Source organism: Branchiostoma lanceolatum, chromosome 4 (assembly GCF_035083965.1).
Source record: "Branchiostoma lanceolatum isolate klBraLanc5 chromosome 4, klBraLanc5.hap2, whole genome shotgun sequence".
In the NCBI taxonomy this organism is placed as follows: domain Eukaryota; kingdom Metazoa; phylum Chordata; class Leptocardii; order Amphioxiformes; family Branchiostomatidae; genus Branchiostoma; species Branchiostoma lanceolatum.
The window spans coordinates 30486455-30514350 of NC_089725.1; the positions used below are offsets into that span (position 1 = coordinate 30486455).

General features: G+C 44.6%; 3 protein-coding genes across 3 annotated transcripts; 1 reads left to right on the plus strand and 2 right to left on the minus strand.

The window, feature by feature from the left end:
* The first annotated feature begins 23 nt into the window (after window positions 1-23).
* LOC136433978 (uncharacterized) lies at window positions 24-5275 on the plus strand. Its single transcript, XM_066426614.1, has 6 exons — window positions 24-225; window positions 1763-2024; window positions 2378-2516; window positions 2919-3037; window positions 3302-4742; window positions 4975-5275. Exons 1-5 carry the CDS (start codon window positions 179-181, stop codon window positions 4235-4237), a joined length of 1503 nt encoding a protein of 500 aa, XP_066282711.1. The 5' UTR covers window positions 24-178; the 3' UTR covers window positions 4238-4742; window positions 4975-5275.
* On the minus strand, window positions 5192-11760 carry LOC136433979 (NADP-dependent oxidoreductase domain-containing protein 1-like). Its single transcript, XM_066426615.1, has 6 exons — window positions 11526-11760; window positions 10741-10946; window positions 10131-10329; window positions 7840-7979; window positions 7096-7294; window positions 5192-6087 (listed from the first exon to the last, which is right to left on the minus strand). The coding sequence occupies exons 1-6, from the start codon at window positions 11723-11725 to the stop codon at window positions 5916-5918; spliced, it is 1116 nt and encodes a 371-aa protein (XP_066282712.1). The 5' UTR covers window positions 11726-11760; the 3' UTR covers window positions 5192-5915.
* Window positions 11761-20896: 9136 nt separating this feature from the next.
* LOC136433983 (dual specificity protein phosphatase 10-like) lies at window positions 20897-27859 on the minus strand. Its single transcript, XM_066426618.1, has 3 exons — window positions 26930-27859; window positions 23342-23686; window positions 20897-22892 (listed from the first exon to the last, which is right to left on the minus strand). Exons 1-3 carry the CDS (start codon window positions 27450-27452, stop codon window positions 22627-22629), a joined length of 1134 nt encoding a protein of 377 aa, XP_066282715.1. The 5' UTR covers window positions 27453-27859; the 3' UTR covers window positions 20897-22626.
* Window positions 27860-27896: the final 37 nt, after the last annotated feature.

Genomic DNA, 27896 nt, shown 5'->3' on the forward strand with positions numbered 1-27896 from the left:
CTAGACGTGCAGTGAGGACGACTAGCGACATTACTATAAACTGCAGCGTTGCCCCTGGCAACAACATGGCGTGCGGGTGGAATCCATAACAAACCGAGTGTCCTTTGTACCGGTGCATGTTTCTTGATGATTTGCGGTTGCTGCTCTCTTTTGCGTTTGCCGAGTTATAGGATCCACCATGCCGGGGCACATTCAACAGAAGAAGAGGGTTGAAGACCGATACAAGTAAGTTGTTTATTAGAAAACTTGAAGGATCTGAAACTGTTTCGCCAACTTAAAACTCCACTCGTGAAATTTCATCTGCCACTTGACTAACCCTTTACGCTATACTAGTGTTGAAAAACACTTACTGCCACGATGGAAATCCTTCAACGATGAAGTTTATAAATTCCATACTATTGCTACTTGTGCATTTTTGGCCTTGCTTTTTTTTTATAGAAAGTACAAAGGAAAATTTTGTCAATGGTGGAAAGTTGGACCTGGTACTTTATGCTAACAGGTGGTTTCTTGGTTACGTTTGGTGAGTTGGAACAGTCGAGGCTTGTCACTTAAATATGCTCGATCAGAAGACTATAACATGCCAAGGAAAACATTTTATTTCCACCCTACGATCTTCGGTGTAATGAATATCACATCGCCGTTGTCGGCGTCACGTTATATTCTTTACAAACTTGTCAAGGATTGTTTTGGTAGTGGCCATAAAATGGCGGCATTATCGAGTTTGGCTTCGGATTAGACAAACAATGCCCGCTCAAAGGGAGCCTAATTCCGGCCAGCCGACGTGTATTATTTGCCTGTTCTGCTGAGTTAACCTCGTTTGTTGTGACCTCCTTGAAGAAAGATCACGCCTTTCTTAAGATCCCTAACGCCTCCGGGGTTTTCATTGTCAATTCAAGTGGAACAAAACCCACCTGTTGCACGAACTTGTGCGACTCTAAAAAAAAAGAAGACGGAAACGTTCTTGGCTGTTTTCCTTGCGCCTCTAGTCCGCAGTATGCAGCACCCCTGTTTACCTAGCAAACCTCCTTAACAAAATACCATCCGTGTATCTGCCAAGCCTGACCCGAATCCGTCTATTCCCAGCCATCCACCATAGCGCCTATGAAAGCAGATCTGATAGCCACAGAATAGAGAAGAAGGATTGCCGGGCTTAGGGACATGCGCGCTTTCTGTACGCCTGGATCATACTTACGGGTTTACCAGAACCAATGGTCCGTGAAAGATGTAACATGACTTATACCAGGGGGGCTTTAAAATCCATTGAAAGCTCATTGCTCATACGTGTGTAGGCAGGACAAATGGAGTAATTTGTTTAACAGGAAGCTGGGGGGAAATCTTCCTTTTTTAAGGCTATTGACAGGATGCTTCAGCTGTTGATAAAAATTATATTGCACTATTGACAGGATGTTCCTGATCATGATATTAGCCATCTTGATCTTAAATGTTGAAATAATGATACAGCTCTATCTTGCTTTCATTAGTAGATAAAAATTCCACATATCCTTAACAGGTATAACAGGCATGCAGTGTCATTTTCAATAGAATACTTTGAGATTGGCCCTAATTACTCCGGCCATTAAAAAATGAATAAAAAATACATTCTAAATCTTAAAACAAACAAAATTCTAACAACATGAGTCAGAGCATTTGTTGTTTGGAACAATCTAATGAAGACACCTAACTTTTTTTAATGACAAGTTCCTTTCAGGGAAGAGCACCTTTTTAACCACCTGTGTTGATAATTCTGTTGTGTTTTCTCCAGTCCCGACACATACAGGATCTTCAATGACACCATCCCAGACTTCAGCCTCGCCCCCCTGCCCAGGCCGCCCCCTCCGGTTAAACAGACGGGCAGGGAGACACCCCCCCTCCCCATCAAAAAGGACGGAGAGACCCGGGGGAACATGCCCCACCCCCTGGACGTAGGTTTCCTGAGGAAGGACCCTCGACTCATTAACGAACCGATTTGTCATGTCAGCACCTGGGACACAGCACACATACAGCATCAGTGGTGGCCGGACAAGGTACGTTAAGTCTGAACTTATCAACTCATTAACTAACTCATCCACAAACCAATCTGTCAAATTGGTAGGTTAACTGTCTTAACTTATCAACTCATCAACAAACTCAGGATTTTACCATGGTCAATACTGACCGACGGAGGCCATATATATATATAACAAACTCATTAACAAGCCGAATTGTCAGTTATGAACACATTAAACACACACATACTTTAAGCACCAGTAATAACAAGGAGATAAGTCTCTTTAACTGCCTTGGCATAAGAAGAACAAAGTGTCACAAGAACTAACCTGGTCACAAGAACAAATTGTCACATCAGCCAATTATCAAAATGTTCCAATCCCCCTCCCAGGTCCCAGATGACAGCAGGAAACAGCCGGACTTCGACCCCTCCACGACCCAGCGGGCGGACTACCTGCTGAAGGATGGGACTCCACCTGGACAGACCAGACATGCCAGTAACCCCAACACAGCCCCGGCACATGGGATAGGTATGCTAGGTTCCAACTTGAATAGGTCTACAGAGCTAGAGGTTAAAATGAAAGTCCCACCTGTTGTGAAGTCTCCCTGCATGATTCATTGGAGTACAGGCTCATATATGATCCTGGGCACCATCCACATTAGTTCAAAGTCACTTGTTGGAATGTATACGTATACGATCAGGGTGGACTACCAAAGCAAATTTTCGAACCTGTACAAGTGACCTGACATCTACATAAGGACCACCTGGCCATTGTGACCACTTACCTAATTTTCCCCATCGACACATTATTAGTATTAAGAATCCTGTCTAAAGTGACCACCTGTACACATAGACCAGATTTTATTGGTCTCGAAAGTTCTTGGGCAGTTTTGACCAAAGGAGTTGATTTTTCTGTGTTCTGCATTCTCAGCTCCTGTGACGTTTCTCCGCCCCCGGAGCGCAGACGGGCCTCGGGTGCTGCTGGAGCAGATCTCATACCAACACCAGTACAACAGCAGGCTGGACCCCAACCAACCAATCAGGGCCAAGGTGAGCACACTTGCCATTTTGCACAGACATCTGAAGAAGTTGACACATTAGCAGACTCTACAACCCACTACTCCGCTTGGAAAATAATCTTAAGTTTAACATTTTGCTCTCCTTTTGAACAAATGCTGTTAATTGAAAACGCCCAGATTAAAAGTAGCATTTTCATCATAATCTTTCAATATTTTACCTTAGAGCAAACTCATTTAGTTTATTTTTCATAAGAGTCTGGCAAGAACTAATCATTTGTCTTCTCTGTGCCTACAGCGTCATGGCAGTTTCGTCTGGAGCAACTTGAAACCATCCGTCCAGTCAGAGTTCTCTTCTGAAGCCGGCTCGTCCCACGCCTCATCACAGGAGGGGTCCCGCAGGTCTTCAGCCGCTCTGGAGGAGCCAAGAGGAGACCTGGGGTCTACAGAGCCTGAGGGGAGGCTAGAGGAAGCTTCACATCCCCAGACGCCTGCAGACCAGACTACAGAAGCTCCACCTCAGGGGCCTTATGAATCCGTCCTTCCTACATCCAAACCTAAAGCTCTGACGCCAAAAGCCTCCAAACCGACGTCCATCATTCACTCGCCAGAGGCAAAACCTCAATCCGGGAACGGCTACTCCCCGGCGGGATCCAAGCCTGGTTCTGCCGGTGGCTTTTCCATGGGCTCAAAGGCTCCGTCTCCTAACTCAAAGCCTCTGTCTGCAGGCTCGCAGCGTATGTCAAGAGCGTCATCGGCAAAGTCCATCCAGTCAGTTGGTATGCCGCAGCTGACCAGGGCTCCGTCAGGGTCACAGGTCGTGTCTGCCCCTCCGTCCAGGCGGTCGAGCGCCGGCTCCCTGAGGCCGCCTTCCGACCAGGCGGGCACGCCCGTCAGACTGCCGCCGGGCAAGTCCATCCAGGACCTGCAGGGGCCGCTCAAACTGCAGGTGCCCTCAGGTGAGGCACAGGTGATGGAGCAGCTGCATACATCTGCGACACGTGCCTCGCCTGGTACCTTGTCTCCAGGTGGCAGCTGCACTAGTTCCAAGAGGAACATGACGCCTGTTGCCACGGAGGTGTTTGCGCCGGCAGATCTGTACCGTCCATCATACTCGCGTCCCGAGAGCATGAAGTCGTCGCGGAGTAGCGGACGGGGCTCGTGGAGAGCACGTACTTCCCCCGGGTCTGTCCATGCCCAACAAATGTCCGATACACTGCCACCTGTTGGCTGAAGAGTGAACTGCAGAACTGTATACTGAAGTGTGTATCTTTTGAGGCTGGGACTGAAATCTAAAATTCTGGTCACTTATGTGGAAAGCCATTTTCAAATTCTACAATTTTGGAAGTTTTACATTTTGACATGTAACTGGATGTACAGGAAAAGTTTCAAAAGAGCTAATTTCCCACTGTATGGTGATATCTTTATTTCTAGCATAACATACAGATATTTGGCTTTGAAAAGCTGTTCCAAATTTCCCATGTCTTTCCAAAGCTTGAAAGTGACCAGAGTTGTGTTTCACTTACTAGTACATGGAAACTGCCAAAGCATTTAATCACATTTTATACCCATTGCGTTTTAACAACATATGCTGTTATGCCTATTCTTTATGTCCACAAAGATACAAAAGGATTGTGTGCTGTTTGTGCCTTCAAATACATTGTATGACGCAATTGTTCCAAGACTGCATCTTGCTGCTATATGATATTCTACTGTATGGGCCAAACTTTGAAGTTAAGGCCACACCAATTTAATTTCTTGGTTAACAGACTTTTTTTTAATTTTAGCAACAAAAAAATCATGAAAACAGAAGGCTGGGGTGAAAACTTGCATCTGACCCTGTTCACTCCCTGAAACTGTGTGCACCAAAGTACATGTGTACACACTTTCCTCTGAGATTCTGTTGATTTTCCAATCTAGCATTAGTTTTGAAATTCCGTTAACCAAGAAATTAAAATGGTGTGGCCTAAGTGTTGATTGCAACAGATCATGTTAGAGGATATTTACAAAACTTAGTGCTGAGAAGTAGGGATACAGTACATGCTGCTAATATCATCTCTATACATTATAATGTACAATCAAATCAACCTGGACGTTTTGTAGGGTAAATGTTATGTCATTTGAGCCAAATAATGATGTGATAAATTCAAGAAATATGCCAAGAAAATAGCAACTTTTTAAACACATGTTACAGTTCATACACTTTATTTCTTTCTACATTCATACATTCATTTGTACAAAAGAACAATAAAAAATAATACATATCACCAGTACACTCTTTCTTTGCAGTTGACTTTTTCAAGATGTACAAGCATCAACAAATGGTGTGACAGACAGACAACATCTAAAATTCATAATTTAATCGACTATACAAATAGCTTGGATGCTATCTTAGTTTACAGGGGCTCCCATACAAATTCCTAGTATTCCTTGTAAACCAACCAGGATTGCACCCAAGATTCTATATGAAATATGTTAGATATATACACACATTGAAGCAGTATTTACAGTTAAACAGCTGAGGGGCTGCATTGGATATGGGGTTCCTGAAGACTTCCCCGAGTCCCTGAAAAAATAACTCTTTGAAAGAGATATACACATCTGATAGATTGGAAGACTTGCTGCTTCTTGCATCAATGAAGGTTTAGATACGCAGGTTATACAATACACAATACAAAAGTTACTTTAGCCACTCGATTGACTTAAGTTTGTAAATGGTCAGATGCTTCAGATTGCATCTTCTATCTTTTTTTTCAGTGAGAAAGCGCATCGCAGTCACTGACGAAAGATAGAGGATGCAATCTGAAATGTCTGACCATTTACATAGTCAATCGAATTGCTTCAGTAACCTTTGTGCATCTACCATACTTCTTTACTTGGCTTGGCTCAGAGGTTGTAACATTTTCCTGTCTTCACTGTTTTTTCTGCTTGACCTGTTTGATGCCCTTCCAGTAGTAGAACTTGTCGAAGATGGTGACGTATTTCTTGGAGAAGAGGTTCCTGACGGCGTGGTTCTCCTTCAGACAGCGCGTCAAGGGCGTGTCGTTCTCCGTTACAAGGGACAGGTCAAATCTGGGGAAGGGGCTGTAGAAACAAAAGGGGTTAAAGAAAAGCAGGTTAAATTTTCCGCTTTCAAACTACCGCTGGGGGTTGTTATGTCCTGTAAATGGGCATGGAAGCTTTCTACAAATATCAAATTTGTAAGTAGAAGCTGTTAAAGGTTAGAAGCATTTATCCAAAGTGGAATGTTCAGTCTAAAAGCAATCCATACATTAACTCCGACTAGCCAATTCCAGAGGAAAACGTGCATTCGATTTCCACTGGACTGAGGATCAGCACCAGGGACAGAACTCACTGTACAGGAGAAAAAAAAAGATCCTAAAAGAACCCCAAAGAAATTTTCATAACCAACTATCCTAACAACTTCAGACATCACATACTTTTCCATATCACATCTGGATATGAAATTGAATGGCATCTAATTTGTTAAGAAGATAAATGAATTGGATGCCATTCAATTTCATATCCATATGTGATATGAAAATGTGTGTGAATTTGTGATATCTATAGTTGTAAGCATAGCTAACTTTGAAATTTTCTTTGGGGTTCTGCTTCTCTAAAGTTATCTTTTTAAAATCAATGTTGCTCCTGTACAGTGAGTTCTGTCCCTGGTGCTGAACATACAGGTGAAATTTCCAATTTGGAAAATTTTGGAAGTGTTTAGACTCCTTTGCAGACATTCTAGGTGCAGCCAATTGTTCTAAATGCGGCAACCTGAACAGCAGCTACACCTAGAAGTCTGCCCAGGAGACTAGCAACCACCCAACTTACGCAGTCGGGTTCCTTCTTGGTGAAGTTCTAGGTTGAGAAGACGGTAGTGGCGGGGGTGTGCTGGTTAGAGTTTCTTTCTTTTTTTGGTTTAAGGGTTAGGGTTTATAACATATAGTGTTTAGCCACCAACTTACGCTGCCGGGTTGGCAATGTTCTTGGTGAAGTTCTTGGTGGAGAGGACAGCAGTGGCGGCGGGGTGTGTACTGGTTAAGGTTTAAGGGTAAGGGTTATATATTGCTCAGTGTTGAGCCACCAACTTACGCTGCAGGGTTTGCGATGTTCTTTGTGAAGTTCTGGGTGGAGAAGACGGCGGCGGCGGGATGTGTGCTGGTCTGCCCCAGGAGGACAGTGTTGGCCAGGTCCAGGCTCTGCGCCCACGACAGCTGCAGGTCCGAGCACATGTTCAGGAAAATGTAGACGGCCAACTCCACCCACTTCTCACCCGTCCGGATCAGACACTCTGGGGGAGGGAGAAAAGGTTGACTGTTGGTGAAAATTAATCAGGAAAAAGCCTGAGTATTCAAGAATATGTTATCAGATTTGAGCTCTGTACTTGGAGCAGGAGTGAGTAGCAGTGCACTTGGCTATAAAATGAAGCAATAGAAAAGCTTCATTGCACTTTCAGCTGCCAAAAAGCATTAATCTTTCTCTCAAGAAACACACTTCAGATATCATTTTGAGTCATCACATGCTCAGATTCACAGAATTGTCATCCATCTATATGTAGGTGACGACCTATGCTATTTCATGAATTTATAGTGCAATGGAGGTTTTCTGAAGGCTAATGCATTTTTAGCAAGCTCACTGGGTTACCCCTTTTCTGATAGACCAGGGTTCTTCTACATGCAGAGCCTGAATGCCAAGGGACCAACAGTTTAACCTTCTCCCTGCTGCCAAACTCTGTAACCAATAAGCCAAACAGCTACTTCATAGTGCTAAAGGTTAACATCCCCTCCAGAGCTTAATTGCTGCTATTTTGAGGTGTGCTACAAAAGAGGAACCTACCATCTGGTTGTGGAGGGAGGGGGCAGGTGAGGCCGGCTACTCGACTGTCCTCCAGGGCGGAGCACACGTCCTTCGACACCTCCCACCTCGCCTGGCCGTCGTCTCTCCAGCTGAACTCAGGCTTCAGCACGTTGGAAAATCTGAGCAGAGGGTTGGAGGGAAAAGTCAACTCTAAAGATCCATTATGCCATAGGCAGCAAGTTTTCTTTATGCTTATGATTGAAAATATGTATCAGGATCTAAAGACATTTCAATCCCTACAACTGCATAAGGTTTGAAGAAATCTCAAGTGAAATCCATCACTCTTCTTCAGCATCACTGCAATTAGAGAATGGGAAGAACAGTGATGGATGTCACTTGAAACATCCAGAAGTATTATTATCTCCAAAACTTATCAAGTTGAAGACAATGTCTTTAGATATTGCATAATTGTGTACATGGATCCACATGTACCAAGATTTGTTTATGGGTAGGGATTGCCATTTACCCAACAGAGGGAATGTCAAAATGGTTTGGCCAGCACAAACTAGCTGAACAGTGCAGAAGTCTTGTTTATGGGTTGAGATTGCCATTTACGGAACCGAGGAAGTGTCCAGTGGCACAGGGGGACGGCCTTAAGTTTTAACACCCCTGAATTCCGTCAGCTACCTTGTCCCCCCAACGACCTGGAAAGGTCAAAGGACTAGGTAGGTAGGCATTCCCAGTCGAACCGCAGGTCACCCTAGAACGCGTTATTCTCTAAGATAGCGTATTTGGCGCGTCTGGATTTGACCCCGTTGCATGGGTGTAAACAAGAGCCTGTCGTGCAGCAAAAATACCTCAGACCTATATAATGTATATACTTTTTCAAATCTACGGGATTTGCCCAGTACAGCAATTCAGATTATTTGCGCATTACAAAATATCAGCGAGCGCCGTGGCGTTCTAAACATGAGCAATTTTTGGTCACTTTATTTGTGCTCGTCTTTTTTACAGCTCACCTAGATCCAATTAGCTATTTCCACAGCATGATAGTCCATATCTTCAGCTTTAAATTGATACCAAAGTTCCTTGGTTAATTTTAGGAGCAACGGGTTTGCCCCCCAAAAAACGAACATCATGTCAGTTTTATGGCGTCCTTTTTCTGAATGAGAAATTGAACACAGTGTCCTTTCACTTTGATTTGCAAAACGTACACATTATGTACTAATATTGGCATACGTGCACAAGAATCCCACTTTTTCTGGCTTCTGAATAATGTCAATCTTTTTCAGAAAATGTATCTGCAACTGCAGGAATTAGATGTTAGTCTTTTCTAAACTTCTCCACACACCGACTGATAGTTGCAACACTACGCCTGAACTCGCCTGACCCCGCGGCTCAAAAAATCGAACGTACCGTCTTGGTTCCATCGGTCGAACGCTGGAGTTCGAAACTATTGACTTCAAATTTGACAATTTTTACTAAGTCGCTACCTAGTACTAAAACCCTCTGTCTGTGCGTATTTGACTATTATCATGTAGCTTCTTCTATTGCATGTGGTAGCCGTGCTCATGCAGCTTCTAAAACCAAAACATACGTTTTATGACACCTTGCGAAATGTATCAAAATGTAACCAAAACGCAGGATAGTGTGTATCGGTAGATACGCCCAGGCTCAAATTTCACCACCATGATTTGCATGTGGTCGCAGTTTTTTTGGGGACAAACCCGTTGCTCCTCAAATAAACCAAGGTATTTTGGTATCTATTTAGAGGTGAAAAAATGGACTATCGCACTATGTGATTAGCTAGTTGGATCTAGGTGAACTGTAAAGAAGATGAGCACAGATAAATTGACCAAAAATTGCTAATGTTTCGAAAGCCACCGCGGCCGCTGTCATTTTGCAATACACGAAATATCTACATAGCTGCACTGGGCAAGTCCTACAGATATGAAAAAGTATAAACATTATGTAGGTCTGAGGTCTTTTTCTTGCACCACAGGTAGTTGTTCACACCCATGCAGCAGGGTCCAACCCGGGTCCGGCCGTGACCCGGCGAACGCCGTCTTAGAGAAGGCTGCGCAGAACGGATGCGCATAGAGCTCTGCGGTTTGACTGTTCCATTAGTCCTATATTCTGACACCCCTAAATATGTTGGGATTCCAGTTAGGGGGGTGTTGGCACATACCGATAGGGGTGTATAACCACTGTGCAGTGCCCCTATTCTTATTGACGAATTTGGTTCTCTAACATGTTAGTCTCCCTTCAATAGGAAACCAGCAGCTTAACGTCCCCTCCAAAGGACGATTTGCATCCTGACGCTCCCCTACCTGAATATCTGTTTGAAGCGCGGGAGGGGCACCCCGATGACGAAGCTGTACACGGTGCAGTGGGCAGCGATGCGACCTTTGATCTCCTCCGCCACAACGTTCAGCTGCGAGGGCAGACAGCACAGGAACAGCACGTCGCAGGAGGCCGCCACCCGCCTGTTGTCATAGAGACAGGTTACGCCCTGCTCCTCAAGTTTCACTGGTGGAGAGGAAAAATGTTTCTTTGTTGACAACTGAAGAAAGTTAGCATTACTAATATTTTTCGGGTTTAAAAAATACCCTAAGATTAGTAAGAAACTTCAGCTTGCTAGTTGGCTTAATTCTTAATTTACAAAATTTTTCTATATACAATGTACTGTAAATATTGAAATGTTTGCGACGGTTTTATGTTCACATTTTTTCCGGTGACATCTTCACTGCAAACTTAAAACCATCGCAAAAATGCTTGCTTTGTCTTCTGCCCGCCTGCACCTTATTTCAAATGCGAATTTAAAACCACCACAAATTCTATGCTCTCTCCCTCAATCCCTGGTGGAGGACCCACAGGAAAAACTCCAAAAATAAAACCACTGCTATTAATTAACATTTCAAGATTTACAGAAGCCCGTACCCAGTATCTCAGGTCTCCTGGTGGAGATGACCATCTCGTGCGGCTCCACGTCCCCGTACGTCAGCAGCGCCTGCGCCAGCTGACTGCCCAGCCGCCCGCCCCCGATGATCCCCACCCGGACGGGGTTTCTGGGCGGGGCCTGCTGCAACAGCCGGGAGCTCCGACTGTGCCGGCTCACGGGCGCCTGCAGTTCCACCACCAGCTGCCTGGGGGAGCACAGGAGATGGCAGTAAATGTCTGTCAGTTTTGATGGTGTCAGATACTGCAAAATTGTTCCAATACTAAACTCTTGCACTATCATGGTCTCCACACTACAATGCAGGGATGAGCACTTTTATGCTTTCTTCTTCAAACAATAAGTCTAGAAATATGAAAAACATCTCATAAAAAGGTCATTCTCATTTGCTCTCTGATACTAGTATACTGAGATCCAGAAAACAAACTAACTTACTAAGATCTACAACGCAAAAGATAAAATCAAAAACTAGACTGAATTGTGAACATCGTCATTGACCAAAGAGAGCGCTGTCTTGTTCAGTAATCTTAATGGCATTAATTTTTGGCAACTTCTTTGCGACCAAAACTAAATTTTGCAGTCCCATAATTTTTACGATTAACTTTGACACCTTTATTGAAAACCAGATTGCTCGGCGCTTACCATATGAAGCACAAATACATCTTTTACCCTTTGAAATGAATCTGTAGAGGTGTGTTGAAGGGTTCACAGTCGCAAAACGTTAACGGAACCTGTTATATCATGAGTGAGTGAGTGTGTTAGTTAGTACCTTGCTTCGTTCAGAATCGCCACCAGATACGCCGCCTGTGCGCACGCGCACACCGTCAGCGCGTGAGACCTGGCCCTCAGCACGAGCAGGGGTTTCTCCTCGTCTGCCAGCGCGCTCTCGAACTGCAGGGACGGGAGGTTGTTGGTGATATCCGCCACTGTAGGGATCAGCCCGGCAAAAATACTCTCCTGCGCCGCCATTTTGAAACGGTCGTCATGGCAGCCGACCCCTGACCTACGCTTCCATGATTGGGCTAGTCCAAATACTGTTAGAAAGGGGTGGGAAAATTACTTCTTTTACTTATTCATATACACGAAATAGTAACTTCTAGATGTACCTAGATATCTAAATAGGGACGGTTTAGATATATGCTTGAAGATTTTATCATTTCATCAGATTTTTCTAACACATTTCAGAAGGAAACCCCCACCAGGGTTCGCTTTTGGAACAACCCGCGGACACAGAACCTTGGGTACGAGATGACGGATGACAGGTGTTGTGGAACTTTTATCAAAGTGATCTCCAAGGACAACGTGAGGCTAAGTGCTAACCTGAGGAACAATCAGACCTTTGTTAAAAGTACGAATATATGGTGTTTTGACAAATTAACGTAATCTTAAAACCTGGCGTGCCACAGGTCAACTAAAAACTTAGTCCAGGAAACTAACTAAAGAGTGACAGGTGTTGCGGAACTTTTATCAAAGGGATCTCCAATGACAGGTTCTCACAATGTGCAATTAACTGCTAACTCAGCAACAATGCACCCCCTGTTTTAAGTACGAATAGACGCTGTGCTGAAAAAGGAACACCCAACAGCGTACCAGGGGCCAACTAAGAAGTTAAATTGACAGGTACCGGTGTTGCGGAACTTTTATCAAAGTGATCTCCAAGGACAGGCTCTCATGTCGTGACTTTAACTGCTAACTTGGGCAACAACAAAGCCTTCGTTTGAAGTATGACTTGATATTTTTTGATAAGATGAACTAAAGTCAATCCTTAGACCTGGCGGACAACAGCGCACTTTTGAAAACCAAATAAATAGTTATGTTCAGAAAACCATTTATAATGAAATTGTATAGTTACGACTAATAATAGTCCTGCAACATTTCAACAACCTGATGAAATAGATACCCTTATGCGTCAACTCCCTTATCAGTAGGCACCGGCTACTATGATGATACCACAGCGGTAAAACCAAGGGCACGATACTTATTTTTGTGGGGTCATAAAGTAGAGGCTGCGCGCTGCGACACTTTATATAGTCATAAACACTTCTACATAGTCATAAACTCAAGGCTGAAGCGCTTTATTTATGTACGGTCATTAAATTCAAGACCGCGATACTTTCATTTCTGGAGTCGTTTGAAAATGACGTAATGCTTCTCCAATCTGAGCGCAGTTGTTCCTCCTCAGTTTATCACATGCCTCGGTAACTCTCCCATATCAAATCACTTTTCATTTTCCAGCCACTCGTTGTAGTACAGCGGTAATTCTATATATCTACTGACTGACCGAAATAGAGGGTCCAAAATGGAAATATCACATGTGCTATTATTAATCCGTGTCACTCTATGACATTTGCAAGTATAGCCAGTGTTGGAACAAACATGGGCATGCAATGTGACTCGGGTCATGTCAATGACTCACAGTGACCTCCCCTCAAGGATATGTATGAGTCATAGTCGGAGTGGAAACTGAAAACCTCACGGACCAGATGACTTCCTGGCGATGGGAGGTCAACAAAGTTGTGTTCATGTCCTGTGCGGTTTTACTCCTAATTTAGCTGCGAACTTCAAGCTTCAGGCCGAGGACAGCCCAGAAGGCATGCGTCATGTCTCGGCCTGTTGACATAGAAGGTTTTGTTTTGGTGGGTTAAGAATGCGGGATTATAATTTGGTCTTAAGATTAGCAAATTCTCAACTCACAGCTTGCTAAAAAAGGACATCGGCGGGCTGTTAGAAGTTGCGCTTAAGCGGAAATAACAGTTCTCTTAGTAATTAACAACGACATTGCTCACTGAAACATAACCCTGTTGCATATATATTCCTGGAGACTGAGTTTCTAAAAGCTCACACATGCCCCAGTAATAGTAACTGCTCTGACAGGAATAAAGATGACACATTTAAAAAGAATTTTGAGGAGCTCTTGTAATATTTCGGGAGCTGCCGTTTTGTTTTCCGTTTTCATAAACAAGTGATGATGATTGACTGACTGCGCTTCGAAGTTCTGAGAAACTAAGAGAATTTTCATCATCATTGATGACTTGTGATACAAGCCGAAGTCGTTATACTTATACGTATTTCTTTTACTAGAACCAAGGAGGTTATATGGAGATATAACCGCCTTGCTAGAACGGAGGGGATGTGAAAGTGATGATGAACGGTCTTTGGAATTCAAAATTGAAAACACAGGACAACTTCTGCGGGACCAAAAGGCGCGAGTCAAAAATACATCACGAACGTTTTCTTTGATGGCAGCATCGCTTTCAAAATTGAAAAAAGGGCTGTTGATTAACAGTTTGGTATTCTGTATGAATATTATGATGTATGAATTTCTTGGTCTTCGGGTACAGGTCTGAGCACAGATATGTAACGTTGCACATTTATGTCTAATCATGAGAATAAATGTTAACAGCGCCTTGTGCTATTATAGAACAATACTAATAATACGTAAAGTTCTGTACGTTCTGTAGTGAATCATGATGGTCATGGTAAACTCTTTTTGCTTTCTTTGTTTTTAAGTTGATGACAAAATTCTCGGACTGCGCGCTATGTAGTGACATGTCATAACTGGAATGTGAAACAGCTGATCGCCAGTGGACACCGGCCCTAACCGGAGGAATGGTTGACGTCACCGTCTCATGAGACGATGTCGTCTGCAGACTTGTCAATCACACAATCTCCTGGTACATGTACGGACTCCTGTCATGTGGTCAGAACGGAGCGTTACTCAGTGTTTGAAGACTTCATCACACGGCTTAGTCACTCACACGTCTGCAGACACGTCCGCCGTGTTTAACCGCATCGATCTTCTTCTTAGATGTCCATCGCAGATTAATGATGACGTCAATGGCGGTAATAACCTGAAAGACTCGTGAAATACTGATTAGAGTATTAGCCAGTCGGTTGTTCATCAGAAGTACAGCCAGTAGAAACCTGATTAATGATGCTGTTGTATTGCCTTTTCACGTGCTCGAGGCACCTCTTCGGGACCCCCATTTTACGTAAGACGAATGATGACCTTCCCAGTACTATACTGTATTCGAGGTCGTCTTTTGGAATGGTCAAAGGAGCCAAGAACAATCCTTGCTGTGCCAAATATCCTTCGATAAAATCAGTCTACATTGGAAAAAAAATTACTACCGAAAGTTTTGGCTTTAATTCCCCGTCATTGCAGACAACATGGGCAATCAAAAGAAGTTGTTTCAATTGGTGAATCACCTTTTAAGCAGGGCTTTCAACTGATGAAATTTGTCACTGGTGTGACTCTTACTAATGAACAATCAGGGTCATATTGAAATCCCATTCTAGTCACTGTTTGTATTTATCATTAATGCCATCTTTTTAAACAACATCTAAGAAGGTTTTCATTGCAACTTAGCATTTTCCTTAGAGGCCAGGAACATTTATGGTACAGTAGTGTTCCAGACACATTTTTGTATGCTGTATTTCACCTAACCTACCTCACATCACCTCTGCTGCTGCCATTTTAGTACAATAGATCAATCAATCAATCAATCAATCAATCATTCAATCAGTTTTGATACACATTGTTGGAATTTGTATTCACTTGTTCCTGATCACATAGTAATCTCCAAGCAGATGTTGGGTGGAAGATCATAACGTTTTATTACTACCATGCTTCTCCAACAGCTACCCAGCAACTGTCAGAGAAGCCCGGCAGTCAGAAAATGTTTCAATCTTCCACTCAACATTTGCTTGGAGATTAATCGGATAGGTCGTTGGACGATGACGATGAAAACGGGTTGTTCTCCATTCCACCTGACTGATGACCTCCGCTGACAGAGGTCGATGGGTCTTTAATGTTCTTCCACATCGACGAGCACCGATGCCCCTCCCGATAAACAGACATTGTATTTGCCTGGTGAGGCGGCCTCCACTTTTGCAAATCTTCGCCGACTCAGCATTCAGCTCAGGCTACTTAATCTAATCAAGGCTTAATCTGATCAAAAGGCATGTAGACTGGTTGAATTGTCACCCCAAGCAGAATGCTGCGATGTGTCTTGGTAGGTATCAAGCTTTAAGATTTCAACTTGTTAAACCCCCAGATAACCCCGCGAGGGGCAAAGTAGGGGGGGGAGGAGGTCCCAGGCTAAGGCGGGCAGGCCTCCAGCCTGGCGCGGAAAGACTCAACGGTGGGAGCCGTAACAACCGCGCCAGGCAGGGCGTTCCACTCGGGTATGGTGCGAGGGAAAAAAGAATATTTAAATGAGTCTGTTCGGGCGTAGAGTGGTTGAAATTTGAGCATGTGGCTTCCCCGGGTGCGCCCCTGAGCTGGTTTCAGTAGACTATCTGTATTAATATTGATGTGGTTATTAACTAGCTTATAGAAAAAGGTGAGACGGGCGTTCCTCCTCCTTTCAGAGAGAAGGGTCCACTGCAGGTCATTGAGCATTTGTGTCACGCTGCTAGTCTGCCGGTAGTCATTCAGAGTCACTCGGGCGGCCCTGCGCTGGACGGCCTCCACCGCCTGTATCCCTTTGGTGGTGTACGGGTCCCAGACGGTGGCACTATATTCCAAGTGGGGCCGCACCAGCGCTTTGTAACAAGTGGCCTTGACCCTAGATGGACAATGGGTCAAATTGCGCCGAATGACCCCTAGTACCCTGCCGGCTTTGCTAGTGGCGTAGTTGATATGGGTGTCCCACCGCAGATCGTCGGACAGTTGTACTCCAAGATAGGGGTGGGACTTGACACCGGTGAGGGCTTCTCCACTTAGGGAGTACTGAGTTAGGATGGGGTGCTTTTTACGGGTGATATGGAGGATGTGGCATTTAGAGGGATTGAACGACATAAGCCAACGATTTTGCCAATCTGTTAGTGCATCAAGATCAGACTGTAGACCTTGTGCGTCAGAAGGCGTGCTAATAGTTCGATAAATCAAGCAATCGTCGGCAAATAATCGAACGTGTGAATCTACGGAGCTCGGGAGGTCGTTAATGTACAGTAGAAAGAGCAAAGGGCCTAACACTGTACCCTGAGGGACTCCAGAGGTGACCCTGACAGCTTTAGATGTTCCGCCGTCAAAGACAACCCTCTGGGTTCTCTCAGTTAGGAAGGCCCTAAACCAAGACTGAAGAAGGTCAGAAATGCCGTAGTGCTCGAGCTTGCTTAGCAGCCGCTCGTGGGGCACGGTGTCGAATGCCTTGCTAAAGTCAAGCACCGCGACATCGACCTGTTTGTTATGGTCAAGATTGTTGGCCAAGTCTTGGAGGGTGAGTACCAGCTGGCTCTCACAGGACAGACCCTTCCTGAAACCGTGCTGCGCCGGGGACAGAACGCCATGAGTGTCAAGATGTTTCATCATGTGGCTGTGCACAATGTGTTCAAGCACTTTGCCACAGACCGATGTCAAAGACACCGGCCTATAGTTGGAAGGCATTGTTCTGTCACCCTTTTTGAAGATTGGAGCGATGTTAGCTGTTCTCCAATCCTCAGGAACGTCTCCCGTAGATATTGACTGGGAGAATATTGTCTGTAAGATTGGCGCAATTTGCTCGGCAACAGTTTTCAGGAGGCGAGGTGGTATTCCGTCTGGTCCTGTGGACTTGCTGGGATTAAGACTAGAGAGCTGTTTGGCTACCCCCTCCACTGAGATGTTAAGGGAGGGGATAGTTGGAACTACGGATTCGCCAAGGGTAGGAACGGTAGATTTATCCTCCCTGGTAAACACTGACTCAAACTGGGCTCCCAGTGCATCAGCCTTTTCCTGGGGGTCAGATGTTAGCACCCCCTGGTGTCTTATGGCCGATGCACCAGTAGAGTCCTGTCTGAGAGATTTGACATAGCTCCAAAAGGCCTTGGGATTATCCTCGATGTTTGTCTCAAGGTAGTTGGAAACATAATCCCTATGGGCCTTCCTAACTCTCTGCTTAACTCCCTTCCTACACCTCTTGAACTTTGCCCAGGCTTCATGGGAGTTGGATCTCCTAGCCTTGGAGAAGAGTTCAGACCGCTTACGAAATGCTTTGCGAATCTGGGGTGTTATCCAAGGTTTGCTAGATTGTGGCCTCACTCGTTTCCTGGGAACATGCTTATTGGCAGCACCACTAACGGCTGCCTTAAACAGCTCCCAGTTTTCTGAGGCAGTATTATGCTGTGCTTGGTCTGCGAACTCACGACTGTATGTTACCATATCCTGCTGGAGTGCATCGATGTTGGCTTTCCTCCACAGGTATATGAGTCGGTCTTTCGTGTTTGATGTTTGGGGCTTTACTTGAACGTCAATCAGCGGGATGTCATGATCGCTGAGACCTGGCAAGATTTTGACTCTCTCCACTAAGGTGGAATTTGTGGTGAGAAACAGATCCAGGGTGTTCGAAGTTTGCCCTACAGTGTGAGTTGGTTCGCAGACCATTTGTTCCAGACCGCAGTCATTGGCAAGGCTGATGTACTTGCTCGTGAGACTGGATGGGTTAGGGGCGATGGTATTTGCTACGGGGTTCCAGGTCGCATCTGGCAAGTTGAAGTCCCCTGCTAGCCAGATGTGGGCATTGTTGTTATTAGCCCGCATTTGCAGCACTGATCTTTCTAGTGCTGCAAAGTCATCCTGACCAGCCTTTGGGGGGCGATAGTAGGCCCCGATGTAAATGGACTTACTGTTAGCCAGCTGGACCTGGACCCACGTCAACTCGCAGGGACATTCCGGTTCAGGGTGGTGGGTTGCAATGATGTTGTTCTTTACAGCAACAAGCACACCCCCTCCCCGGCCAGCTCTGTCTCTCCTGAACACATTGAACGTGTCCGGAAAGACTTCACTGCTGCCCACTGACGAGTCCAACCATGTCTCAGTGCCAACAACAATGTCTGGTTGCACAGCTTCGCAGAAAGCATGCAGTTCAGGTACCTTGCCACGGATGGATCGGAAGTTGATGACACAGGTCCTGACTGGTTTGGTGTGTGTGCGGTCACGAGGTGGTTGGGTAACATTGTGACTAATAGGCGAAGAGGTAGCGATAGGGGAGCCTATAGATATCCAGCTTTGAAAAATGGAGCTGAAAATCATTTGCAGCTTGGCTGCATCTAGATAGCACGTCACCAGAACATACATCTTCATTTGTCATATATGGTAGTGTGTATGTGAGGGTGATATCCTATAGATAGCTTCCATATAGAGTCGTTTCTGGAAAGAAATTGTGTGCAACATACAGAGTTGAACATCGTTGACTGAACATCCATCAGACATTGTGATGAAATCTACTGTTATATAGTGTTAACTACAAAACAACTCCTGTACATGGCTCACATTGTTATTGAGCTTCCTGCTGGTAAAGGGTTAACGGGTATCTGGTTGTTGTTATTTGACTTTGTCTCTGATCATAATACCAATCAATCAATCAATCAAACTTGACTGCATAGCAATTGTGACTAATAAAATGTATGGCAAAATGCTACATAGTATTATATGATAAGTCTAATATCATTGCTATTCATAGGGAACAGGAGCCACACAATGCATTAAGTAAACATTAGATGATTAGAATATGCTGATGTCCTTGAGTTTCTGATGAGCATCCAAAGTGCTCTAGTTCCACAGTTAGACCCATGGCCTTGAACCTCAACCTGAACATTCTACCTTGTGTTGGAAACATTCTCAGTGGCTTACCCTGTACCAAAATAGAGACTGTGAGGTCAACCCGTGGATGTGCGCAAGCTTGCATGTTCTCTTCAACAGGCTGGTCCTAACAAGGCAAGGCTTCTCCCGCCGGGCTCATACCGACAAGACGAAGATACCGCATACGTCATGTCCATGCACTTCTCGAAGGGACGAGACATTCCGGGCCGGGATGTAGCTTAGCAGAGGTCACACCAGTTGTGATGTGAGCACTGGATACAACTTAACAATCTCAACAAGCTGTGAAGGCTTCATTATATTGTACTGGGCATCCACTGGAGGAGAGAACCTTGATCAGCAGTTCTATACATCTAATGGGGTTATACTTACAGTAGCAGCTATTCCATTCAAAACTCTCAGTCAGGACATTCTATCACATCTTGATCTGCTAACTACAAATCATTTTGAAGGGATTTAGATAAACTGCATTGGAGGCTATGATTTCTTCTCACTACAGGTCAAATTACAATACCGGGCCTGTTTGTTTCTTTAATCGTCAAGTATATTCTGATAGATCTTCATGGCCCTGCTACTATATCTACAAAGGAAAGGCAACGACTTTTGTATATCTTTCCATGAGTCCTGTCTGATGGTAGCAAGCCCACGTGTGTATGCAACATTTCAAAACAGTTAAACGTATCATTTAACATCCTGACTTGTTGATTACCAATCATTTAAAGTGATTGCACTACATTCTACCTGGCTTTGAATCATCTAACAGTAAAAGATAGCTTTGTTTACCAGACTAGTTCGTTAGGATGGTAGCATGCCTGAATGTATGTGTTTACTACTTCATGGTAGGTTCTGAAGGATGGTAGCAAGCCTGTATGTGTGTTTACTACTTCGTGGTAGGTTCTGAAGGATGGTAGCAAGCCTGTATGTGTGTTTGTTTCTCCTAACAGTCAAGTGGGATCAACTGCCAGCCATTCCTGTGGGCTTCACACATGACTGACATGGGCCCTGCACATAACTGTATATTACACCACATACCAGGGTGTGTACATAACCCATCCTACCCACTGTTACTGCACTGAACACCACATACCAGGGTGTGTACATAACCCATCCTACCCACTGTTACTGCACTGAACACCACATACCAGGGTGTATACATAACCCATCCTACCCACTGTTACTGCACTGAACACCACATACCATGGGGTATACATAACCCATCAATAAATTTACTTGGAAGAGACCACCTACAATTGTGAGGGTGAAATGTTACAGAAAAAAATCATATTGAAAATTAGAAAGACCTTTTGTTTTAGCATCCCATATCCTGGTGTTATAAGGACTAAATTGAGGACATTGCAACACTTAGAAAAATGAAAAATATGTAGATATTGAGGCTTTAGCTACATCTTTTCCATCTTTTTAGTGTTTCAAGATCCTCAATTTAGTCCTTTATTTAAAACAATAAGTCTTCCTAATGTTCACTTTTGTTTTCTAATACATTTGCATTCAGTCAGTCTGCAATGACTAAACAATGGAAATGAGACAAACAACAACCATCGTTGGAAATTACAAAGAACCTTTATTCTGAAAATCTGACAGTCAATGGGGAAGGAGGACTCTTCTGAAGGCATTTAAAATCCCCGCTCTGAGCTCTGGTCAACAATATTTACAAAATGGCCCCTTTAGATTTGGTCTTTGGCAAATTTCCACATGACATTTAAACATCTCAGCAACAAGGCCATGTAAGAGGGTTGAATATTAACTAAGGTGGGAAACAAACAACCTGGGATAGTCGCAGGTTTGGTCCAGCTGAGGGGAGATAAGAGTACAGTACAGGTACGTAACAACAAAAAACAAAGTCAGGGCTCGAAATACTTTTTTTTCATTACCTGTAAGAGTTGTCAGGTATTTTACCTGCAGTTTGATGCAAAACAAAATTGCAAATAGCCTAAATTCTCATTACACAATGCTGTGTAAACACTAAGAAAGAAATCATCTCATTAAATCATGTTCTACAAAACTAAGAGGCTCCCTCTTTCAACAAGACGGTGATCGCTGAGTGGCCATACAGCGACCAAAATAGGATTTGTGTGACCTTGATTTCATCATTGGAACATGATCCACAAGTTGTAAAAGTATCATTTAAAAAACAAAACATACAAAACGTAAAGATTTATTCTTTAACTACTATGACATTCGATGAGCAATTCGTCAAATGTTTTGTTGCTCAGTTGTCACAGCATTGGCTTTTTTTAGCCTGAAAAATTGCAAATCGCTCCTATCTTTACCTGCACTCTTGTAATATTTCCTGTAAATTGCAGGTTATAGGTATATCGAGCCCTGAAAGAAAATATAGAAGACCCAGGTTTGGTTTCCTCTGAAAGCCTTACTCATCTGACAAGAATGTCCCACACCTGGCCACATGTATCACTTCTCTGTCTCAGTAGCAGACATGACACAAGTGACGTTGACAGGGTTGTAACAAGAGAAAACAATACAAAATACACATTCTGGTACCGTCTGCACGATTGACAGCGAGTTCATATAAGTGTACAAAAATATACAGTCCACAGCTAAGTACCAGTAGGGAATAGGAACCAGCTAAACAACAATGGGAAACTATTTGTTTACAGATACGCAAAACAACACAAAGAGGACTGGCCCGACCACAGAGTATGACATCATGTCAACATTGTACTGCCTGGAATTAAACACTTCCTCCTCAGGGCTTGAAATACAACCTGCATATCATGCAGGTAAAATAGGAGCTGCGCAGGTATTTCTGATGTCTACCTGCCATAAAAATGTATTGGGTATATGAGTGTATGTGGAGTCTACCACATGTTAAGTGCCAAACAAACAAAAAGAATTGAAATAGTTTAGAAGCGGATTCAAATTTGATACCTCAAATCTACTTTTCATATATGTCTGGTCATTTTGTATGTTACCTGCACCAGCCCAGGCTTACAGTATAAAGTATTTCGAGCCCTGTTCCTGTTTGGAGGCACAGATGTTTACTCCAGAAGGACCCTCAGCATGAAAGGAATGGACTGACCTCACCCCGCTGTAATTTCAGCAGGAGCCTGACAACTCCTCAATGGAGGCGGCCTTGAGACTCACAACACAAAAAGAGAAAAGTCTATTCTTCTGCCGGGACCCTCGGTCCGACCCTGGGGGAGGGGGTGGGAGGGGTCTCCTGTTGTCTGCTTGTCGGGGAGCAAGATGGATGGACAGAGTCAAGGATAAGGTCCAGACATCGGCGAGTCTCATAACAAAACGCATTATCGTCTCAAACGCTCGTTTCCAAGCCGCGTAGCCTCGGGTACAGCACCCTTGGCGTGAGTCCGATGTTCAAGGCCGTCTCGTACTCCACCAGCTGTCCCATGAAGTTCAAGTTCGGGGAGATGACCGTCCTCTTGTTCTTGACGAACTTGTAGGCGTCCATCATGGTCATGCGCGTGTGCTTCATGATGTAACCGATGGCGATGGTGGCGGAGCGAGAGACGCCCGCCTGGCAGTGGATCAGGAGGTTCCTCCCACTTGACCTGGCCTCATCTGCATGACAAAACATCAACAATGGCAGGATGGTTGGCAAAATGTCAGCAAATGTCACACAGCTAAGGCAAAGGCATGTCCAGATTGTAGGACATGCTACAATAGTCTGCACCAGCACTACAACTTTTATCCACGGTTACTCATTTAACTGCACTGAATAAGTGAATCATACCTAAAACACAGATTACTCAGCTGGAATTACAATTTAACTACATACATGCACAGATGCGTACCTTAAAAGCATCATTACATTTTCTATGTTCCTTGTTTCCGGATCTGTGTGTTTGTGTGTGTGTGTTATTGAACAGCATAGCTAGAGAAGTTGTAGATGGATTTTTACTATATTTGGCATGTAGGTACATGTTGGCAAAATGAGGAAATGATTAATTATGGGCCCCCTATTTTTTTTTCACATCACCATGTTCCCCTCAAATATCTTGTGTACATACCGATGAATTCAAAAGCTTCCTCAAAGTACTGTAGCAAGTTCTGGTGCTGACTGTCGGTGGCCGGTAGCCTCTTGTACTTAATCCCACAGAATCCTTCGTGGTGCAAGGGAATGTGCGACGTCACATTCAGGATGTACCCAATGTTCAGTCTCAGAAGCGTCCTGATATCTGCCGCGTCCCGCTCGTTCCCGAGGTACATGAACGGGAGGACGAGCGACGGGGGTTCGGAATCAATGTCCGGAGTTTCGCACTCCTCCACGGGAACGCCGCCGAACGCGCTGCTGACTTTCCTGAGACTGTTGGCGCAGAGGCTTTCGTGCTGCTCCTTGAACTCCTTAAGCCCACCTGAAAGACAGAACACGTAGAGTTATTGGACCAGTCAGATCTGTGAGCTGCCTGCTCCTCGCAGATAAAACATGCAGCTCCGCAGTGATGGATGAGTACAACACACACTGTCTGCCCGGGTAAGCCGCCGAACTGATGCTGGAGCACCGCCTGGAATCAAAGAGGACATAAACATATGTTCCCTGCGTCTGAAGAAGAATGGATCAGACAAAAAATCCCTCTACTTCGTACATGAAGAGAGTCACAGGCATCATATTCATATTGCAAAAAGATTTAAAAGTGAACAGCACATGTTGACTCCTAGGTCAGCGAAGACATTAACATACGTTTCCTGCATTTGAAGAAAAATGGAACTAGAAAAAAGACCCTCTACTTCTTATATAAACTACAGACATCATATTAAATAATATACATGCAGTAGCAATGAAATGTAACAGCCATCAACACATCCCCATTCCTAGGTCTGCAACAAGGGTGCTGCCTGTAATCAAAGTAGACAGAAACATACGTTCCGTGTGTCTGAAGATGACTGGATCAGACAGAGGGAAGTAGAAAGAAAATCCCTCTCCTTTTCAATTTGAAAAAACTACACACATGTTCATCAGTTGTATAGAACAGACATCAACACATTTCTAGGTTTGCTATGGCCCTGCGTGAAATGAAATAAGACACAAACATATGTTCTGTCAGAATCTTTTGTGTCTGAAGAAGAATGGTTCGGACAGAAAGAAATCCCCTCTACTTCATGTAAAGAAAACTACCATAGTTGTTGCATAGAGATGTAACAGTCATCAAAACATGCTTCGTCTTCGTCTTACAATCCATAATCTTGGATTTGCTGGAAAACAAGTTATTTCATTGGATTGGCCAGACAAACCTTATGTCTTATCAAGTAATGTAGCGACCATGCTTGTATTCTCACCGTAAGTAATAATTTGGAACTGTAAATTTCTCACCACAACCTTTATGGCTTTAAAACATCTTCAGGGTCTGATTTCACCACCCCTTTCCTTAGCCAAGACACTAAAAACCTTGCTTATGTTATCTTACAAGCATAAAAAATCATGACAATCGATTAACAACATCTAAACATAGATATAGATCAAGTCTAATACCCAGCCGAGGGACGGCTCTGGTGAAAACATAACCTTCTAATCTCGCCGGGGGCAATCATGAATTGGCAGAGCAAACATGACGTCACCCCTCTGCACTGCAAAACACTGCAGCCCGACAATGAAAACAGCCCTGGCAGAACCAGTCTGTTGACACCCAGCCATCATAACAATTACCTCATGCGCCGATGGCATAATCATAGTCCACACTCTGCAGTGTAACGAACACCCGTCTCCGCAAGGAAACTGACCTCAAAACCTCCATCTACGGACACGGCCGGGTATGAAATATGTCTGGGCACTTCGCTAACGACCAACAAATAGCAAAACTATTGGGGATGATGCCGACCCCGTTTAACACGGGGGCGGTACAAATTTTCAGGGGAGAGACACCATGTATATATGATGCTGTACAGCAGACAACTTACGCCCGTCCTCATTCTTACACTCCTGCTGGCAGAAGCAGAACATCACACGGTCCCCGGGAGGGAGGGAGGCGTCTCGGCTCCGCACAACACTCCACGCTCAACAGCTAACTTTCATCTCAGGAGAGAGCCGAGCCGTCTGCACATGCACGTCGGCAAAGATTTACTCCTCAATATCGCGCCCCGAGGATATTGATTCTGCACGTTCTGTCTACGTGTCTCCATCCGAACCCCAACCACCTTCACCCACGGAGCGTCGTCGCGCGCATAACTGATGGCCGCCTCCTCCTCCTCCGGGTGGTGGGAGATGCAATAAGTGATCACACACAACGCGCTGATGTTTCCACCCGCAATTGGACATACTTATCACCCAGCCACCGCCGATTGGCTGCAGAAATCACTCCCAGTGTGTCCTCAAAGGCCCTGCCTTCATTATTCATGATGTGTGGTTTTTGTCATTATCTCCAGGTCCTTAAGTGTTTTAGCGATACCTGCCCGGGCAGCAATACCGCTGTACAAAAATCCTACTTGTAACGCATCCATCACAATGCCTGTGATAGGTCGGCTCCAATACATTACAGCTACCATCTCTCCTCTGAGCTTTGGACATGACACGACTGTAATTCTAATTTGATGGTGATGAGAGTGGGGGAGAACTGCTTCATTTCGTGTGCACTCGCCGGGATCAGCTGATGAGCTGCCTGGTTAGAGGAAATCTTCCGGGACCAGGTTGTTAGCGCTAGGCAGGTGTTTGGCGATGATGTAATGGTCTAGGCCCACTCAAGCGGACAGCAATTGCAAGGGGAAGCACAAGATATCTCATGCTTTACTACAGTATTACGCTAGGCTCATGTATTCTCCCTCAAGTCCTCAGGGCTCTCCCTATCACGCAAAGGAATGCTTCCTCAGCACTAACTTGCCAATTTTCAAACGTAGGCGATTTTGAATTCATTAAAATCTGCTTATTTTGTGCCTACTTTCTCACTCGCCAGAACTACACAGTACCACCTTGCTCAAAATTTCTGGGCAGAATCTTTCCACTACTGTAGATGTAAAGTACACGCATGTACTACCTAGCAAACTTGTATGTCAGATTAACTTCTCCTAGGTCAACAATATGTTACTAAAGAGGTTCTAACTCGATCCCAATGTTTTGTTAGAGTTGAGAAAAGTATCACTGAATCTAAAGCAAAGTTGTACAAACACAGAGAGCCAGAAGTGCAACACAATATAGACAGGGACAAGACTTTGACTTCTACAGTACAGACCTTGCCTTTATTCCTGATGATGGTGCTATGTTTATATACTTAGACCCAACAAATATTTAGTTTTACTGATGATACTGCAAAACGTTAAACATGTATACTAAGTATACAGAAAGGGGATGGGCAGTGATGTTGCTGAAATTAAATCATTGTCATGATTTTTCTAGTGTCATGACTCGGTTTAGACTCCTGCAATGTTGACTTTCCCGATCATTCGGATGATTTAGCAATTCATACATACTTAGGCAAATCAAGCAAATAGATAAGGCCACCTAAGATCCAATTTTAGCCACTCTAGTAAGGCCGACACTGCTATGATTATATAATCTGGACAAACAAAACAACTATAAACAACAACTTGGCTACTTTTGTGTGATGACAAATGTTAGGTTGATGAGACATAGTTCCAAGGAAGTTGATGATCAACCAATGGTGACTCACCTTTTAGAATGGCCGCCTGCCTCCCCTCTTTGAAGAGGGAGTCCAGCACGACGTGTAGCGGCTGTGAGGGCTGGATCTGTTCTGGTTCGCTCGTACTTTCGTCGTAAACGATAATCTCTCTGGACAGTCTGTTCATGAGTATGTCTCTGCCCTCCTTGTTGGGCACCAGGTCGGCTAGAGAAGCCTTGCCCTGCTGAAGTCTCTTCTTACTGAACCTGTCGGAACAACTCACGTTCAGAGCGCCGTCTATGTGGTTCAGGTTATAGTCTATGAACGACCTGCAGTCGAGCATGATCGGCTGTTTCTGCATGCCGGCCAGCCTCTGGGCCAGCTCCTCGGGGCCTATGGTCCTGACGGAGTCCAGCAGGTTGGGGTTGGAGGCGGTGCGGGCGAGGTTGCTGGCCGCCATGTTGAGAGTGTTGGGAAGTTCTCGGGAACACCGCCGCAAAGTGTCGGTACCACAGCGCTGAAGGCGTTCCAATCCTAACTCTGCGGCAGGGAACAGGGCTAGCCCTCCAGACATTAAAAAGTCGGGGTGGTCGGAGACCAACTTGCTGGACAGAGAATATATAAAACTTTCCTCCTCTCCTTCTACCAGCGCGGAGCGAACTCCGCAACGACAAAACGTCCCACAAGAGGTTCAGGAAACCTTTGGCCTTTTCAAAGCTTTGACAACAATTACTTCGGCCCGAAACTGTTCCTTCTCGTCTGCTGGTCTTGTCGAGCCCGCAAAAACGCCGGAGACTCGGTTTAAAGTGCGTCGAGCGGTCCTTTGGAATGTAGTGTGGTTCTGTTGGTAGTTTAGTGCTCTGACTCGGGTCCTAAAGTCCTTTCGTGAGGCAGTTTTGACCCCAGAATCGTACTCCACAGACGCCGTAAAGTGACACCAGGTGAACCGTCTCCGCTTACCACTATTTATGCTGCAGAGGAAAGCGTGACTCATACCCTCCATATTTGGGCATTCTTA